This window comes from Falco peregrinus, chromosome Z (assembly GCF_023634155.1).
Source record: "Falco peregrinus isolate bFalPer1 chromosome Z, bFalPer1.pri, whole genome shotgun sequence".
Taxonomy (NCBI): Eukaryota; Metazoa; Chordata; class Aves; order Falconiformes; family Falconidae; genus Falco; species Falco peregrinus.
Window position 1 is genome coordinate 58,224,458 of NC_073739.1, and position 19,089 is coordinate 58,243,546.

General features: G+C 39.1%; 1 protein-coding gene across 2 annotated transcripts; it reads right to left on the reverse strand.

Annotated features, from left to right (window-relative positions):
- Window positions 1–101: 101 nt before the first annotated feature.
- On the reverse strand, window positions 102–19,085 carry GFM2 (GTP dependent ribosome recycling factor mitochondrial 2). Of its 2 annotated transcripts, none has more exons than XM_055791587.1 (21): window positions 18,967–19,085; window positions 17,957–18,046; window positions 17,309–17,393; window positions 16,129–16,174; window positions 15,631–15,728; window positions 14,480–14,605; window positions 14,005–14,093; window positions 12,737–12,825; window positions 12,446–12,506; window positions 12,165–12,350; window positions 9,133–9,213; window positions 8,217–8,365; window positions 7,561–7,701; window positions 7,380–7,479; window positions 6,040–6,229; window positions 4,159–4,235; window positions 3,534–3,672; window positions 3,202–3,387; window positions 1,945–2,060; window positions 1,508–1,690; window positions 102–1,043 (listed from the first exon to the last, which is right to left on the reverse strand). In XM_055791587.1, exons 2-21 carry the CDS (start codon window positions 18,017–18,019, stop codon window positions 915–917), a joined length of 2,334 nt encoding a protein of 777 aa, XP_055647562.1. In that variant the 5' UTR covers window positions 18,020–18,046; window positions 18,967–19,085; the 3' UTR covers window positions 102–914. The 2 variants fall into 2 exon arrangements, with proteins under 2 accessions (XP_055647562.1, XP_055647561.1); XM_055791586.1 differs by lacking the exon at window positions 18,967–19,085 and adding an exon at window positions 18,792–18,914.
- Window positions 19,086–19,089: the final 4 nt, after the last annotated feature.

Sequence of the window (19,089 nt, forward strand, 5' to 3'; positions counted from 1 at the left end):
GGGATTCTACACTGTTAAGTCCTGAAACTTGATGCCATGGTTACTAATTCCAGTTTCCTTACACCTTCTAAAGCTGAGGAAAAATAAAGCTAAGATGCTACTTAAATAAAGAGCAAACTATTTTTTTATTTCCAAATATCTTGTAATTTTTCACTTCATTTGTCATTGTAGCACATAATCAGATAATTGCAAATTAGAACTGACTTGTAACACATAGCAATTCAGAAATGTTACAGGTTAAATAAAAAAAAAAAGTCAAAAAAATCCTCCCTCAACATACTCCAAGGTGGTAGGTAGAACTCACCGTTCTGGGAGACTTCTACTTTTCTTCTGTCTTTTGCACAGACCTCAGGCAGAAGTTACACCCAGGCCTGAACTCTGGTACAAATTTGTTTCTAACAATACAGGAAGTAATACTTACAGTTGTACAGTTTAAAATGCTTATTAACCATATTCTTTTATTCAGAAAAAAAAAAAATCAAGACAGACCACCACAACTGTAGTTACTTCATTTATAGACATAAACTTCACAAACTTCGGTTACTGAAGTAAGAAACAGTCCTAATGGCACATTAAGGTCCAATTAATGCTCATTTCTATGGAGAGGATTTGCATCACTTATAGATATGTACAATGATAAGGTAAGAATTTGCAAAGCAGCAAATTGTGGTTGCATCTCTGCTTCAGCTGCTTTGCAATTACAAGTTTGTGCCAGAAGAACAGTGTCTCTTAACCTTCCCTTGGACAGTTAAAAGCAGTCTGCTCATACAGCTGCTCATTCACAGCAGTAAATTCAGCATTTTGCCACAACCAGCTGGTCCCAGAAGACCACACTGGTGTACATAAGCAGGCTCCTGAAAATATTTAATAGGGAGGACAGAAAATACCATCTTCGTTCTACAGAGTAAAGCAAATCACACCAAGCCCATCCTCCTCTGAAGAAGTGCGCTTTGCTCTTGGCTATTCAGGGCTTGGTAACTGGCAAGCTCCAAAGTGAAGGTTGCTGAGCCTGATGTTAGAGAACGCAAAACGGTTGAGTAGCCCTGGACAAAATGGACAACACAAGTCAATTTAGGATAAAGGGAAGCTAAGTTAGCACAGAAAGCTGCTTAGGTTGAGGGGGGAAGGGGAACATCAGAAGTATACTGCAACATAAAAATAAACACAGTAAGTTTGTTTTTATAATATTACTGTATTAAGAGTGCAATACATTTATCAGTCAGCCTAATAACATACTTTTTAAGCAACTACTCTCTGTAAAACCTGTTTTAATAGTGTTTACTACTCCTCTGACTTAACAGTTGAAAACATGCTCATTTAACAATGTGAATCAGGCACACACACTACTAGATTTGTGGGCACTTGCTTCAGGCCTTCAGTAATCAAAATACAATAAAAAACATACAACCATCCACAACAACAGGAAAATTGAACTGAAGCCTGATTATTTTTAAGAATATAAAAAAATATCAATTTGCATTTTACCATTAGTAAGATAATCACATACCATCATTTCTGCTAGTGGAACAGCAGCAACCACAACTCTGTTATCTTGACGACTCTGAATTTCCTGAATACTGCCTCTCCGCTGTGCAAGGTCAGCGAGTGCTACACTGAGATGATCTTCGCTTACTGTGATTTCTAGATTCATCAGAGGCTCCAGTACTTGTATACCAGCTTTTTTCAAAGCCTACATGGAAAGGAAGGATAGTTATGTTTACTCCCACACACACCTTTTTTTTTTTTTGTTAGAAAATTGACATAAGTACTTGCATAACTCAAGCTAACACTGCCTCTCAAATTCTCTACTTCCAAAAGCTATGAAGTCCCCAGCGAGGGCATTACACTGTCAAGACTAGAACAACTTCCAGATATCGATAACACACGTATTTTCCCAGTAGTGTAGCATGCTACTGTGTTCAGCATCTTACAGTTTCACTGTACCTTTTGCATGCAGCGGGAGACACAGGCTGATAACATGGTGTGGGACGTGTCAGGATGCACTGTCAGCGACTGCACTGTCACATCTATATCCTGCACTGGGAATCCAAGCAAAGGTCCTAGGAAAAAAAAAAGAAAGAGATAAAGTTCCCTAGTATGCACATTCATACCACCGTTCGCAAAAATGACGTTATTTTTTAATACATTGCAGTATGTAAAACTTGTCTATTGAAACCAAAGCTCATCTGAAACAGTGAAAGCTTTTGTTTAACAAGAAGCCAGAATATCTTGTATTTTCCTTTTAAACACAATGTTACCACACAAAACCTGATACTAACCCACTACCAGAACTGCAGGGTTAACTATTCCACAAGGGATGAACCACATCTAGTGTCCCGGGTAGGTTATCTCCCTCCAACGCAGGACTTTCAGCCAGACCAAAAACTGTATTAGATCAGATGGGACACCTGAACCACATCTGAGGAAAAACACATCCTATATGGCTAGAATTTTTATTTATTTATTTAAAGCATTTAGTGGCATGAATTTTAGGCTGGAGACAGCATCATTCTGAAGTTTCTTCAAGGAGCATGGATAAAACACACAGTCAACACTCACTCCACAGCCAGAGACAAGAGATGCCTTCAAACTTAACAAAGCAACATGGAAAAAACACCTCATGCTTCTTCTAGAGTAATTCTCATTTATCAGTCCATTACCTGTTAATTTTGTTGTAAGGGCAAAATTTTTCTTTGGCCACAAGTTATTAAATATTTTTAATCACTTTAAATTCTCTAGAAATCCCACACTTTGCAGTTAGGTAAGGCTTTTTATTGTCTACTTTAATGGATTTAACGTATTTGAAAATAAAAACGTCAGTGACTCTAACAGAAGTGGTATGCACATGTTGGCTTCCCAATCCATTTCTCTTACATCACTGCAGTTTACATGATGTCATCAAGCAAACGCCTCATCTCTTATACTAGATTAAAAAGCAAACCAAAAGAACCCCAAGCTCACTGTTGAATGAGAAGAAAACCTTAAAACCAAAGGCATGCTGACTTCCATTCCTGGCACAGAGAAAGGAGCATTTGGCAAATTTGTAGTTAAGGAAATTTTAGAATTTTCCTTTGCATCTAATGTTAATATGTACTATCTTTTAGTTTTCAAGCTGCCCAGGAGTTTTTCCTCCTAGAAACATACTAAATTGCTTTTTACAGAAATGTTAGACCAGTATAGCTGTCGTAACACTTTCTTTACCTTGAATGCATGAATTCATGACTCCATTTTCTATAGCTCCTTGGAGTTCTTTGGGTAGTACTTCAATGACACTTGCAGCATACTTGATGACAGGTTTTGTCATTGCTTTCTCCCCCAACCTGGGCCTCACCTCTAACTCAGCAGTTACAAAGTGTCGTTTATCTCCTACTGTTTTGTCCAATGTATCTGCAGAGGGGAAAAAAAGGCAAAACAACCATCTGTGAAAAAAACTTACTCGTAAAATTCATCTGAAAAGTTCCTCATAAGATCCTTTAAAGTAAATCAAGCTACAAAACCAGAAACAAGATGTTTTTTCCATTCACCCATTTTACCTGTAGCTTGGGCAGCATTTAGGATGGTTTCTCTGTATGCTATCTGAAGAGGTCCCAAATAAGTCTCAATTCCATATTCACGTTTGATTCGGTCATGAATGATCTCTATGTGTAGTTCTCCCATGCCACAAAGAATAGTCTAGTAAGAAGAGAGTTAAGAGAGAAAAGGAAAAACATGCAAAACTCAGGTTTTAACACAAACTGTTTAAACAAGGACTTTCATGCTCTTAATAGTCTCTTAGAAATATTTCAAATTTTAAGGAGCCTAGACTGCTTTAGGTCATCTGACATAAACACCACAGAAATGAGAGGGTAATTACCAGTACAGAGACCACTATAAAAAAATGTCATCTTACATTATCTTTAAGACTGATTCAAACTTTTTTAAATACAGAACTGTCAAAAACATGCAGAGCACAGGATGATTGCCTCTACTTGTAAAGCACAAGTGCACAAGACTCTATTTTAGTTTGATACACAGAACTTTGTACGTATATGACACAAACATTTAGAGTCCTTTTAATGTAAGAAAAGCTCAGTATACAAATGAACTAACTGAAAGGTGGTCTTGACAGTTTTAAAATAAAGCTTGGTTATAAGGTGAGCAGTGGAAGATTCATCTTACTTGTCCTGTGTCAGGATCTGTCTTCACTTTTAAACTTGGATCTTCACGCTGAAGGCAGCTCAATGCGTTATCCAAGTCTGCACGTAAGTATCAAACAAGAGAATTCAGTAACCTGAGGATCACAAGGAATGTCTAAACATCACTTTCCTCATAAGGTCAGATTCTCAGAAGGAATCAAAAGGGCCTCAGAGAAGCACAGATTTTGGCAAAGTCAACTCAAATCACAAGCAACTTGCATCTTCAATTCTCAAAAAAAAATACCGCATGCTACAGAGCGCTTTAACTTACTAAAAATATTACTTTCAGAGTGATATTTTGTAGTTGTATGAAGACAGAACATAACCAATAAATGCTTCAAGTCAGTAAAAAGTAGTAAGAAAAATTTTCAGCTAACTCTTGTATGACTTGCTTAAATATTTGATTACTCCAACATGTGTCCTGGTTTCAGCTGGGATAGACTTCTTCTCAGTAGCTGGGACAATGCTCTGTTTTGAATTTAGTATGAGAATACTGTCAGTAACACACTGATGTTTTAATAGCTTCTAAGCAGTTTACCCTAAGTCAGGGACTTTTCAGAACTGACCTGAACTAGCCAAAGGGATATTCCATACCATAGAATGTCATCCTCAATATATAAACTGGGGGAGTTGGCCAGGGGCTGCCAATCGCTGCTCAGGGACTGGCTGGGCACCGGTCAGCAGGCGGTGAGCAATTGTATTGTGCATCACTTGTCTGCCTTGGGTTTTCTTTCTCTCTTTTTGTTGCCTTTCTTTCATTATTTATTATTATTAAATTGTTTTACTTGAATTATTAAACCGTTCTTATCTCAACCCATGGGTTTTACCTTTTCTTTCTGATTCTCCTCCCCATCCCACTGTGGGTGAGCAGAGTGAGCAAGCAGCTGTTTTGTACTTAGTTGCCAGCTGGGGTCAAACCATGACACATGAAAAGGTTCAAATGCAAATTATTTTTTGTGATTCCCCATTATCTTAACTGCTGAGGAAAGGAGGTACAGAATGATAAACTCACAGCTGAGGCTGCATTTATCTTACACTCTTCGGCGAAAAAACCACCCAGACACCACCCCCACCCCCCCAAAACTAAACATCCAGATTCCCCCAGAACAGGAACACCTTACAACCCAGTGCCTCAGCCTGCAGACATGTTGCTCCAAATCCGCATTCTACCTTGTTCCATTCCATCATCTACACTGGTACTTATCACTCCTCCTCTTCACACTCAACCAAGCTCAGTTTTGTTGGAATGATGATAGAGAGTTTGAAGTATGTATTTCCAAAAAGAGTCAAATAACCAAGTTCTCTGGTACAGATTCTTGGGAAAGGCAGTAAGATTACAAGTCACGCTGCACAGGTGAACCATAACCAGACACACAGAAGTCTTGGTAAGTGAAGACTTCTACACCATAAAGTAAAACTGTGAGTGCCAACTGAAAAAAAAACCAAACCCAAAACCACATTTCAAGGTTATTTGCACTTGGAACACTATGTACAGCACACCAGCGAGTCTGCAACAAAACTAGGCATGACAGGAGGAAACGGAAGTGCCTCCATCTCTTCTCTAAAAATGAGGAACTACTACTTTTTTAGATTCAAAAATTAGAAAAAGTTCTAGTACTAGTACTGCTTGACATAGTAATAGCAAATAATATTGACAACCACAACCTAAAATGTATCTTCTTTGCAAAACGCCAAAAAGGCCCTTAGTAGATCACTGATTGATAAGATTTGTGCAAGTCACTCATGTCAACCAGGTGTGTACGGATTGGGGACAAGCATTGTTCCTTACACATGAGAACATGGTAATGCTTGAATACCTCTTTTGCAAATATGTTAATCATATTCTTCAGTAGTTACGTTGTACCTTGTTGTTTGGCCACTGAAGGAGGTTCAATTGTGCAGAAGAAGACTGGGTCAGGGATCTCAACACCTGCCAGCAGAAGGCTCTCTATGTCACTGCTAGACCTCTTCTCTCCCCCAGCATCCCTTCCAGCTTGGCGTGCTGCAGCTGCTGCTGAAGCCTTTGACGACACTATGGTATCTCCAGTGGCACTCTATAGATCAACACCCAGTGACCCAGGAGACACAGAAGAGAGGATGGTATATGGAAGAAAAATCCCCAAACCAAATAGAAAAACCCAGAACCACAAACCCTGGCCATTTCTCTTCCTCAAAACCACTTGTGCTAAACTCCTTAGTTATAAATAAATAATTATATAAAAAATACATATACTAATATATGTAAATATATAAATAAAATAATAATAATTAAAATATTTATTAAAAAAGTAAAAAAGCCACCTACTGTAACTTCTCTCTTCAAATAACTAAAATTACCTGAAAAGAGGAAAACCTGCACTCAGATTTAAAATAACATTTCTTTGTCCAGTTCACTGCATTTTAAATCTTAACTTACCAGTCAAGATATAAAGCCACAAAGAACGGTATTGGTAAATGAAAATTTATGTTTATGCATGCCAAAGTTGTTTACATTTTAGAAAATCTATGCAAATGAGATTATGCAGCCTGCTCACACAATAAAACACCGAAGGAGTAAACTAAAAGAAGCAAGCATGAAATGAACTTATTTGAACTGAATTAAACTGTTGCTTTCAGGTAACTTATTTGGAATATCACTGTCCTTTCCCACAGGAGGTGTCTCCATGCCACTGCATTGTATTTTAAGTGTTACAATATTGATAGAAGCTCAGAACCCTACTGAAATACACCTTCAGTTTTCAGTTCTTTCCACATAATCAGCACTACATCTCCCACATCAATTACTGACATTTGTACATTGTAGTACCTCATTTTAGAGGGAAGTACACGTACATGTACTTCAAATAAAGCAAGTTTACATATGTCACAATAATCAAAACCACATCTGAGATACAATACCATAGAAGTAGCAAACACACTAGTTGAACAAGCTCCCTTTCAAGTTGCACCAGGGGAGGTTTAGATTGGATATTAGCAAAAAGTTCTTCACCGAAGGGGTTGTCAAGCATTGGAACAGGCTGCCCAGGAAAGTGGCTGAGTCACCATCCCTGGAGGTATTTCAAAGACATGTAGATGTGGTGCTTAGGGACATGGTTTAGTGGAGAACTTGGCAGCCCTGGGTAAACAGTTGGACTTGATGACCTTAAAGGTCTTTTCCAACCTAAATGATTCTATGATTCTTACAGAATTAGTATTTTGCATTACCTGTTTTAACCCAACAGCAAGGGCAATGTTGCCAGGCATTAGTGATGGTATTTCAACCTGCTGATCAGCAAAAGGCAGCAGCAGCCGGCTCATTCTCTCCCTGAAAAAGAAATTCTTGTATTAATCGGGACTTTAACAGACATTCCAATGCTACACTAAACCACACCCCTAACTTACTCACGTGCAATTTTTGTTAATGTTATATACAGCTGACTGAGGTTTTAGTGAACCTGAGTAAATCCGAATGAAAACTAGTGGTCCACGGCATTTATCATGGAGAACTTTAAACGCTAGGGCACACAGGTCATCCTTGTACCACTGTCTGCAAAATAAAAAGTACAACAAAAAGCATTCTTGTATGATTAGTCCACTCAAACTTACATTTACCTAAATTTCCGCTCATTTAAGAAGTGATAAGTTTGTTATTGTAATATTACTAGAGACAGATTTTTAAAAATAATTCATACTAAAAATATTAACCTAACCAGTTTCAGCTCCAGTAGGACATATAAGATATCATGTGACTCGTCCAATACTAAAGATGATCCTAAACCCCAGTTTTGTAAAATGGCAATATCCTCAGATTAAAAATAGATTTTAGAAATCTAATATGCAACTTCGACAACTGGAGATAAATGCATACAATTCCAGTAGCACTGACCAAAGCAGGTTCAGTAGTCCAAGTGTATTTTCATGTTCACACATCTCTATTGGTATTTAATACCTAAAACCAGTAAACATCTTTAAAGATGTGAATGCTTTGTTAATATTTTTCATTTTCTCCTTTTATGCTTTCCAACTTATTTTTTCTGACCCTCCTTTTCTCCCTGTACTTACAGAAAGTCATATGAACGCTCATTAGGTGCAGGCAAGTACATAGTAACAGCATCCAGTAATGGCTGCACTCCTTTGTTCTTCAGTGCACTACCACAGAGTACAGGTACTGCTTTCTGAGCTAGCGTGACTCTGCGGATAGCAGACTGTAACTGCAAAAAGGAATTATCTTCTGTTAACATGTGAACTACAATTTGGCCTTAAATTGCATTGCAGCGATCAGATATTGCTAACAAATCCTCAAAAGTTAAAAAGTACATTTACAACTGTAACTTCACTCATTCAAACTGCTTTCACTGCTTTTCATGAGCTCCAAACCATAAATCCAAATGTTTAGATGCTAAATCACTGCTTTTAAGATTTCTAAACATTTCATGCAGATCTGCACCTGTTCTTGTTTTTCTAACAGTCCTTTTAATTCAGAATGTTGTATCTCCCCATTTTCAACATGCAGTGCCTGAAGATCCAACCAATTCATAGCAGTTGAGATGCTACTTCTGTTAAGAAGAATCAGCAGCTTGTACACAAACTGCACCAAGTCTATCTGGAAATTTCATTCACCTTTCCATAAACTCTTCTGCAGCAGCCTAACTTAAAAAAAGCCCAAACAACAAAACAAAAAACAACAAACCACCAACCACCTTCCTGAACAAAGGTACCCTACTTTTACTCATGCCTAGCATGTCTGAGAATCATAGTTAGCCCATTATCACATAAAATTCATACTAAAGCTTGAATATACTTTGTCCTAAATTCACAGTACTGTAAATTCACTACAAAAGCTAGTGTGATTTTTTTAAAATAAAAAAATACACATCCGCAAAATCATCATCTGCATGTGCCAAAAGGAAGAAAAATGCAGCCCTGAGAATAAGAACTTGCAAGAACTTGTTTATAAATAATGAAATTTAAAAAATACCTTGTCAGCTGGTATTAAGTCTAAATTTTCACTATATTCTCCTAGAACCAGTTCAGCAAATTCATCATCCAGATCTGCAACCTTCAACAGAATATGAATATACATATGGCAGTTTCACAGACAAGTCACAAATCTTAATTATTTAGGATATATAGCTAAACAGAGCAGGAACAAAGCCTTTAAAGACATCAGATCATAAACCCATACCATGGAAAATTATGGAAATGAAGGTTTCAAGGAAGGATGGGGGACAGGGGCAGGAAATAAATCAACTTATAAAGCTGCTGTCAGGTAAAACATCAGTGGGAGAGCTTGTACTTCTCCTCGAGACTGAAAAAACCTGCAGTCATACAGTGACAGCCATGAAGGGTATAACGGAGTGTATTTCAGATGTGCAAACAAGGCGAAGTCTAAAGTATGCAGCAAGTAATCTTTATGAAACAACAAATATAGAGCTGGAAAAACCAGACAAGCCTTCAGGGCATTTTGACCTTCTTCATGTCAAAGGCTTGTAGGTCCAAGAGCTGATCTGGTTTTCAAGCTGTACCACTTAGCTTGACAAATAACTATTCTTTAAACCTCGTTTCATATACACTCTTGCACTGTCACAGACTCGGGACACCCTACGTGCAGCAAGGCATTTTGCCCCTCTAGTGGCTACAATAACCGACGACATGCCGAAATGAATTGCTGATAAAACAATTAGAAGTCTAATCAAGCTGATAGTTACAACATGAGAAAGGACAGCTTTCATTTATTTAAGTGAAAGCGAAGTGTTCAAGATGGCCAGTATTCGAACTACTAAATTTTACAGTGTTTCTGATAAGAAGTGTCCATAGTCTAGAAAGCATATAAAAAAATACTTCACAAACACAAGGTTATTTCAATTATCACACTACTGGTCCACCTCTTCCTGCTTCAGAAAAGGACCAGAAACCAAAGAAAAAAACCCCAACATTGTTCTTACAAACCTTTCTGTCTGACAATACATTTCTGAAGATAAATGGGAGTGTTACTACTCAGCCTCTTAAAACCAGGAAATTTTGAAAAAACATTGTTTATGGGTTTTACTTGAACTCAGAGCAATATAAAATGGATATCTGATTCTGATATTTTAAAGGAATCATAGTGTTATTCAAAGTTGTATGGAGGGCAGCCCTTTCAGCAAAATGGATTGATATCTGAGAGACACAGTTGTTAACCTCCCACATTTTTGCTTATAAAATCATGCATTCAAATGTAATCACTACAACACTTTTAAGCTGTATATAAGCAAACTGAATGTAATAAGGAAAACTTTTTACTTGGAGAGAGGACTTGCTTAGTCTCTCAAGTATAACCAAATCTTCCAGTATCATCATGTCAATTACACAAAATAATGTGGGACCTTAAAATGCCAGTGAAGGGAGAAGAAAAACACTCTGGACAAACTATTTCAAATGTTCTGTACCTTTGAATGTACATCTGTACATTCAACAGGCAAATTATTATTTTACTTCCATTAATCCTTCCATTCTTCACCCCTTCTAAACTGTCAGCTGCGCAAAACCTGGTAGCAAGTAGGTCAAGTTTCTGTTATCTTTCCTAGTTTCAGTAGGACAATATATGCTAAACAAGTATTTATACCGTTCTTTCCTCATCTCTCCCATGGACTTTTTGGATGGATCTGGAACAAGATTTATGGTGTGATTCAGCTGCCTCTCACACAGTATTTAGTGCCACTTTGACCAGCCTGCAACACCCCATCCTGCTTCCAGCTGCCACTCCAGAAAGTTATGGATATCCTGCAGGTTCTGAGTCACATCTACCAGGCCTTGTGTGAGTGCCCCACATATCTTTTGACATCTAAAACAGTACAAGATGCCAAGTTAGCCAACTGACTGTGAAATTTAGCTTTCGTCAGTTCCCTATTTATAAAGCAGGGAGTATTTTCCATTTTACACATGTATTGTACAGCCAGGGAGTCCAATTCTCTATATTCAGCATATTTTGCCACCACATATTAGCATTTACAAGGTGCATTAAGTATCTGACAGATGGAAAGGAAGCGAAGAAAATCTGAAATGAGTTTGATAAGGACAAATGCATAATCTCACACCTAGGACAGAACAAATCCATGTGCTGATACAGAGTGGGGATCAACTGGCTAGCAAACAGCTCTGCAGAAGTCAGCCAGAGGGTCTTGCCGGACAAGTGAGCTTGAGTCAGCAGCATCCCCTTCCAGTGACGAAGGCTAACTGCACACTGGGCTGCACCAGGAACAGTATAGGCCAGGGAGCCTCAAACTTTTTAAACAGGCGGCTGCTTGGTTTCCCCCCCCCCAACCCCCAGCGGAGTGGGGGGGGCAGGGGGGGTCTGTAAATACCGGGGGCCAGACTGAGGACCCTGGGGGGCCGTATCTGGCCTGCGGGCCGTAGTTTGAGGACCGCTGGTATAGCCAGTGGACTGGGGCAAGTGGTTAGTACCCTCTACTCTGCACTTGTGAAGCTGCATCTAAAACACTGCTTCTACGCTCCCCAGTACAAGAGAGACTGACAAAGTGCAGGAAGTCCAACTGAAAACCACTGAGATGGCTGGAGTGCAGCTGGAGGGCCAGAGAGACAGGCCTGTAACTCAGACAGGCTATGGCAGGATGTAAATCCATCTCTTACTACTTGAAATGGGGTGGTGGTGGGCCTGCCTCAGGGACAACAGAGAGTGCCAGATTCTTCTCAGAGGTACACAAGGAAAGACAAAGTACCACTGCTGCAGGTTGCAACCCGGTAAATTCCCTTTGAACAAAAAGAAGTATGTTTCGCTACAAAGATAATCAAGCACTGGGACAGGCTGCCTAGACAGATTGTAACCATCAACCTTAAAGACTTGAAAACTCAAGGGAACAAGGCCTGAGCAACCTGACCTAATGCTGAAGTCAGCTCTGCTTTGAGCAGGTCACTGCACCAGACACCTCCAGAGGTCCCTTTCAGAGGTCCCCTTTTTACAGTTCTAAAAAACAGTGTTAAACATATTATATATTTACTTTAGAACTTTACTTGTTCTATTAAGGTATTTCTGGCATCATGGACTTCTTGGAATAGGTTGGGATCATCAGGCTTCAGCAGCAACTTTCGCTCAAAATTTTTTCCATCATCCAAATCAGAAGTAGATTTCCAAACTATTTGTTCCTTAGTCACAACATCAACCAGTCCTCTGAAGGTCTTGGCTTCCCCAATGGGCAACTGCAAACAGAGTGCTGATTTTAGATAGCTCCAAAAAATGACGAAAGGAATTCCATTCAAAAGAAAGCAAATAAACATTTAATTTCTAGGCTTACCTGTAAAAGCAAAGGTTTCGTCTTCAACTTTTGTTCGATACTTTCAACAGCATATGTAAAACTATATACAAAAAACAGATACTAAGTTACAAAAACTTAATGGCATAATAGGTTTACCATTCCTTATTTACTGCAAAAATTACTCCTACAATTACACAAAAATACACATATGCATAACCAAAGATGTATATAATAAGTATTAACATAACTGGCTTGTCTACACTCAACAGCAAAACTTATTAGATACATTCCATTACAAAGTTTTTATTAATGATTACAATAACAAAATACCTTGCCCTGGTTTTGTCCATCTTGTTCAAGAAGCAAATTCGTGGTATCTGATGTTTGTCCGCTTGTCTCCACACTGTCAGAGTTTGGGCCTAAGGCAAAAGACAAAATGGAAACACTAGTGCCAACAGCTGAACTATACAGTCCCCAATACCGCTGAGGTACTGGGTTCAGAGGACAGAAAGGAACTGTGCTGGGTGTGTTGTGACAATCCCATTGTGAACTTCACATGCAGCTTTGTCTCATCTTACATCTCACCTGCCATCATTCCTCCTCCTTCACTAAGGGCAGACAGGTATACGGTCAAAGGAACACGGGAGAGAAACTAAGCATTACAGGGGATATATACAGAAAAAACTCAGTCATGTAGAGACCTCAGACTTTATTGACAAGCTACTTAAGTGTACCAGGCAAGCATTTCTGTGGCTACATGTACAACTCTAAAAACTACTGTGGTTTTGCTAGTAATCTGTGTACTGCTGAGCCACTTATGATATGCATTGTTATTTGAAAGTTAAAACAGGTACATATGAAAATCAGTTCCGATTCAGAAACAGTCTCTTATCAACATATGGAAATAATGCAAGAATTTCCTACACAGTTTTAGCAAAAACACAAGCAGATCTAATTGTTTTGTTCTTGGGTGTGGTGGGCTGTTACTCAGTTCAGGTTCAGGTTTATATATGACGGCACCTGAATTCTAAGTTAAATAATGTGACTCACACTGATCAAGCATTCTCTCATGCCTCATCTAGGAAAAAGGGATGTCCCATAGAACACCACGATTTCACAACATGTAACTTTTCTACAGGATTGAACATTAAACCATCCCATGCTACGAAGTCAAATTCCACCTTTTCTGCACTATGCCCCAAAGAGCATGTTAAATAGGCTGTTGGGGAGGGAGAAATTCTGGCTCAAATTTACTCATTTTCTACATGAAATCTGAAAATGAGAAATGAACAGATATTTCTTTCCATTGGTACAGGTAGCCAGAGGCATTCAGCTTAATCAATGTGTATAAAGGACAGCAACAAAACAAAAAAACACCAGACTTTAATGGGAATCCCACCTATTTGCCCCTTATTACCATGGATATCCCTGTACAGTACAGAACTTGAAATTAAATGCTCAGCTTCTTGAAGCTGAATTTTGATCAAAGCATCAAAAGAGATAATACTGAGCAACATCTCTGTGCTATCATTATTATTATTTTGGTCTGATTTAAGTCATTACACAGAAAAAAATAAATATCTACCAGTTATTTTTACCTCAACACCAGCTGAAGCATCAAACACCGCTACTGCTCCATCCAGGACTCTCAAGCAACGCTCAACTTCCACTGTAAAGTCCACATGACCTAAAAAACAATCTTCCTTTTACACCATCATAATTCAAACAGGCAACATTAACAGTTTTACATTTTTAAGTTTTACATTACAATTTTTTTTTAAATCATGTCAAAACAGCCCTGTCTTTACCTGCAGAGAAATAACACCCATCAGTCCTTTAAACACAGAAGACTGTTACACTGCAATCCCAGAGCTGAGAGCAATTTAGTGTGGAAATGTCTGAGTTCACTTTAAACAAACTAGATTAGGCACCAGAAAACAAAGCTGAACAGAGCTCAGTATAGGCCTTTTCACTGATGCAATTAAACCAATTAAATATTGCGCTACGACATTCTACGACATCCCACCTCATCTACTCTCCTCTAATAATATGAGTACTGCTAAAGTGTAGTACCTGGGGTGTCAATCAGATTGATTCTGTAGTCCTTCCAGTCAAATGTAACAGCAGCAGACTGAATGGTAATACCACGTTCTCGCTCTTGTACCATAAAATCTGTCACTGTGTCCCCATCATCAACATCTGTGAACAGGAGGCAGGACTACAGTTAGGTACCTAAATTATTCAAAAGCTGAAATTGTCTTGGAATACAGACACTGAGAGAGATTTGGAAACACTGTCCCTTTTATATAAGCTATGAAACTAGTCTTTTTCAGAAAATTGTAATGTCAGCCAATTTACCCAGGCTCCCTTTCCAGGGAACAAATGCTCTGTAAGTCAAAGACAAGCAATTCTAACAACATTTTTGTTGTTCTTAATCATAACTAACACCACAAGAAACTTAAAAACCAAAGCAAAGACCAAAATCACGAACAAACTACAGTTTTAAATAACATGGCTCCACTTACTGTATCAACGTGACTGACATTTTAAAATTTAGTAATTAAAAGGTAATTAAGTTAAAACTAAACTGAAGTCAAAAAAAACCCCAAACAATTAAGATGTTGAGTTTTACTTCTGTTTTTTCTTATTTTCATTAAAAAGAGAAGCAGTTACAAATTTTTAAACAAGCAGGCCACCAAGTTCAACCACTCCACAAGCCTAACATCATCTACCATTCTCATACACAGTAGAGAACAGGAAATTAAATTCAAAAGTCAAGAAGTAGCACAAGCGGAGGCTGCTGTGACCCCTTCAACCTTGACGAAGTTTGTGAGAGTTGTCGAATCAAGGAATTCTTCATGTGCTATGGCTTTCAAAAGAATGGTGACTTTTTGTTAATCTGGTTTCTTTACAGGTTAGGAAAGAACTGAAGGAACAGCTTTACCAGAAAGGCCAATAAGTAGCAATGAAAACATGGAGATAACTCTAATTAAGTGTTAAACAAAACATAATGCACTGAAACTAAAAGAAATATATGAACCTATGACCTCTCAAAATACAAATGCCTTAGAACATAATGGAACGTGCATTAAAATGAAATTTTACAGAGCACAACTTTGGAACAGCTGGCTTTACGCTAAGTGTAGCAACCTCTAACTGCGATGCATGTTACTGCATACTATTAAATCTCTCAAAGCTACTGAAATACAAAAAATACTCCTAACCTCCAAGTGTTCTTATGTATCCAGAATAATACAGCATTCTCTCTGTTGTCGTAGTTTTCCCTGCATCAATGTGGGCCATAATGCCAATGTTTCGGATTCTGCATAAAGTGAAAACATTGCTTTTACTGCGATTTTTTTTTATTCATTGATACTGTTATTTGTATAAACAATTACTACTGACTGAGAATAGCATACCAGATGAATAACATTTTCCCTCTGTTGCATATACAGTATACCTTCTGATACTGAAGCACATTAGTATTGAAATTGTGAAGTCTTGAAGTTTTGATGAGGTAAACAAGAGACAGTCCAAGACTTCTCTGACACCAAAACTCTTACATATTGAAATGTCAGAAGGCTAAAAGTAAGGAAGTACTAATTTTAATTTAGAACATGCACATGACCTATGCACATAATGGGCACGCAACCCCTGACTTTTTATCACATCAGTTCCTCTGACTGCCAGTTACACCCAAAAAATAAGCTAGCATGACATACCTGGATATATGAGGATTAATGACAGAATGTAGAGACTTAATATCTCCTGGAGACAAACAAAACAAAACAACACAACAATCTGTAAGACTGATCCAAATGTAGAAATTATAGATTTTAACAAAACTAAATATATTTCAGACAATTACAGAAAAAAAACGATTTAGAACCACAACTCATGACAATCTGTAATTTTTAACACCTCAGATATGTACATCTACAGATATGTACATGTTCATTTTCAATAAATTTCACTCTCTCTCAGATAAAGATAAATTCTCCAGAACAGCTGTAATTTATAAACAATAGGAAAAAGCCAACACAGAAAAGCATCAGCAGCACAGCAAAATCTTACTGTGCAGGAGCAATAACAAAACATGCCACAGTTCAAGACAATTCTGATGATGACTTTCACCTGAACCAGCTATTAGGTAACAAATTTCAAAAGTCATTTCTTCTTTAAACACTGAAGCTAAGACAGCATAACTCTCAGGGACAAAATGCAAACTGACCTAAGTTAAGAAAACATGGTACTGAGGAGTTTTAAATGCGTATTTTCCTGAAAGATATTTCCTTTCTCATACCCTGTTTAGTTGTAAAATAAGCTGCCAAGCTAAATTTTTATGAAACTAACCATAATTCAGTAAGCCCTGGCAACGCCCCCAGAGAAGGTATCGCTTCCCTTGGCTGACTAGTGTCTCAGCCACTCCTGCAACTGGAGCAAGAGAAGGTTCCAGAAGTCCTGGAACTAAGGCCAATAAATAGGGGCATGTGCAAGCCTCTGGGGTGCTCTCCATACTGAACACCCCTGTTGGCAGGTCTGGGGCTGGATCCAGGACTGGTGATCTCCCTCCCTCTTTAGCTCTAGCTTCTGAGTCACTCTCCCCTGCCTGCAGGTGGGATGTGACAATTCTAGCACGCTTCACAACTCACCTGACTTCTTATACATCTGTATCTTTTCTTTCTCTTATTTTCTAAAGGCTTTATACCATACATCTACTGAGAAAAGAGCAGCAATACGAAACACCTCTTTCCAGTCCCTGAACCTTTTAACTGTTCTGTTTGTGCTTCAGACACCAAATTCTATAAATAATGACCAAAAGATAAACAATAAAACACAATTTAGAAAGTATTCTCACTCATTTTTAGAGTAATCTTTACTATTACGAAAATAAACTTATACCTGGTGGAGAACTGTACTTTCTTAGACTGCAGTCTTGCCATGTTACGCTTACGAGTCTCATTTTTGTCTTGCTGAAACACACACGCTTAAAAGGAAAAAAAACACAAACCCATACAGAATACTTATCACTATAAATAATTACTTCGTAGCTACATTTTTGCCAGCTGTAAAAAACTAAACTGAAAAAAATATCTACAGGAACAGATACTGTTGTTGGGTATTTATATAAGCTCAAAATACCAGCAATTTGGAAACAAGAAGCATGAAGTTGGTAGCACCGTGGTTTAAATCAAGTCCAATCCCAATGTTATTTGGGAAGTCCAGTAAAAATCTGTGATGGCACTAAAACATGCTGTCAGTAGCCACAATATTTTAAATAAGTCCAGTGATTTGTGTCAATAATATAACTTTAACAATGACAAGTGTTAGGTAATTAGAATCGCAGAACACTAAAAAAGGTTTACAGAAAAATTACAAATCCAACTTTCAAATTCTGACTATGTGAAGTCCAGTTCCAACATGAAATTATATCTTCAGTTCAGATTACTGAATTGTAAACCAAAACCAACAAAAGTGTGTTTACTCTGAGTAACCAAACTACTTCTTTTGCTCACAGTGGCAGTATCAAAATTTGAGGAAAGAGTTTACCTCATTGCACAGACTTGATGACTTGAATGCGTTCACCGAAAATTTCCTCACAAACCTCAACATTCTGACTCCTGTACCTAAATCTGTTCCCTGCCAAGACAGGTAAGGAAACATTGTACAAAACATTTACATGGAAGTAATATAGCTACCGGTCATAAACAAGTCATGAAACTTTGCTATTTTTCAAGTTAGATCAGGTTACTATTCTTCACATTGCTGCTTTGCAGGTTAAATCGGTGTCAGATCTGTAAAAAATGTTATTAAGCCCTAAAAATGCCGCTTAATGCATGCCCACAAACACTAAATATATTTCTCAAAGAAATCTGTGAACAATAAAGCTGCAAATTCACCATCGGAGTTTACACTCGCGCTCAGATGAGCTCCAGGGTATCGATTACCAATCACTGGAGCATAAACAGGTCTCCCGATTTTGGAGGAGGAAAGGGGGCAGGGAGAAGCACGTATTTGGGATAGAAACAACACAAAATATTAAATACTATGCGCTTTCAAGCGCTGCCAAAACCACTGCGACACAGAGGCCAAGTGCGAAAGTTTCAGGAATAATCCTAGCCGGCTGCGCTTTTTTTACGGAGGCGATGTCCAGCTCTAGCGACCTTACGCTCCGCGGCAGTTTCGCGGCGAAGGAAGGCGCCTGCGTGCAGGCCGCGCTCCGGCCCCCGCCGCCGCGCCGAGCGGGCGGGAGCGGCGCCCTCACGCTGCCCCTGACGAGCCGACGAGCCCCGCCGCCGCCTCGGCGGCCGCTCCGCAAACCGGCGCTGCCCTCCCTGCCGTGCTGCGAGCCGCCGGCACGTTACACCGCCGGCGCCCGCGTTACCTTCTGCCTCCGGATGAAGAGTTTTAACGCGACCACGCTTGGGCGGTCGCTTTGGGCCCAGACCGGGCGCCGGCCGCGACGGCCACCATGCCGCCGGAAGGCGCGCTCCTTTTTCCCTTCCCCCCCAGCCCCGGCACCTAGCCGCCCTCCCGCCGTTCCGCCTTCCCGCCCCCACCTGACAGACCCAGGCGGCAAGACAAGACCCTCTCCTTCGATCTTTCCCCCTTCGTTTTTCCGCTCTTCGCGGCCCCGCCAAGTCGGAACAGCCGCCCTTGGGGGACGCGGACCGTCGCCCCCT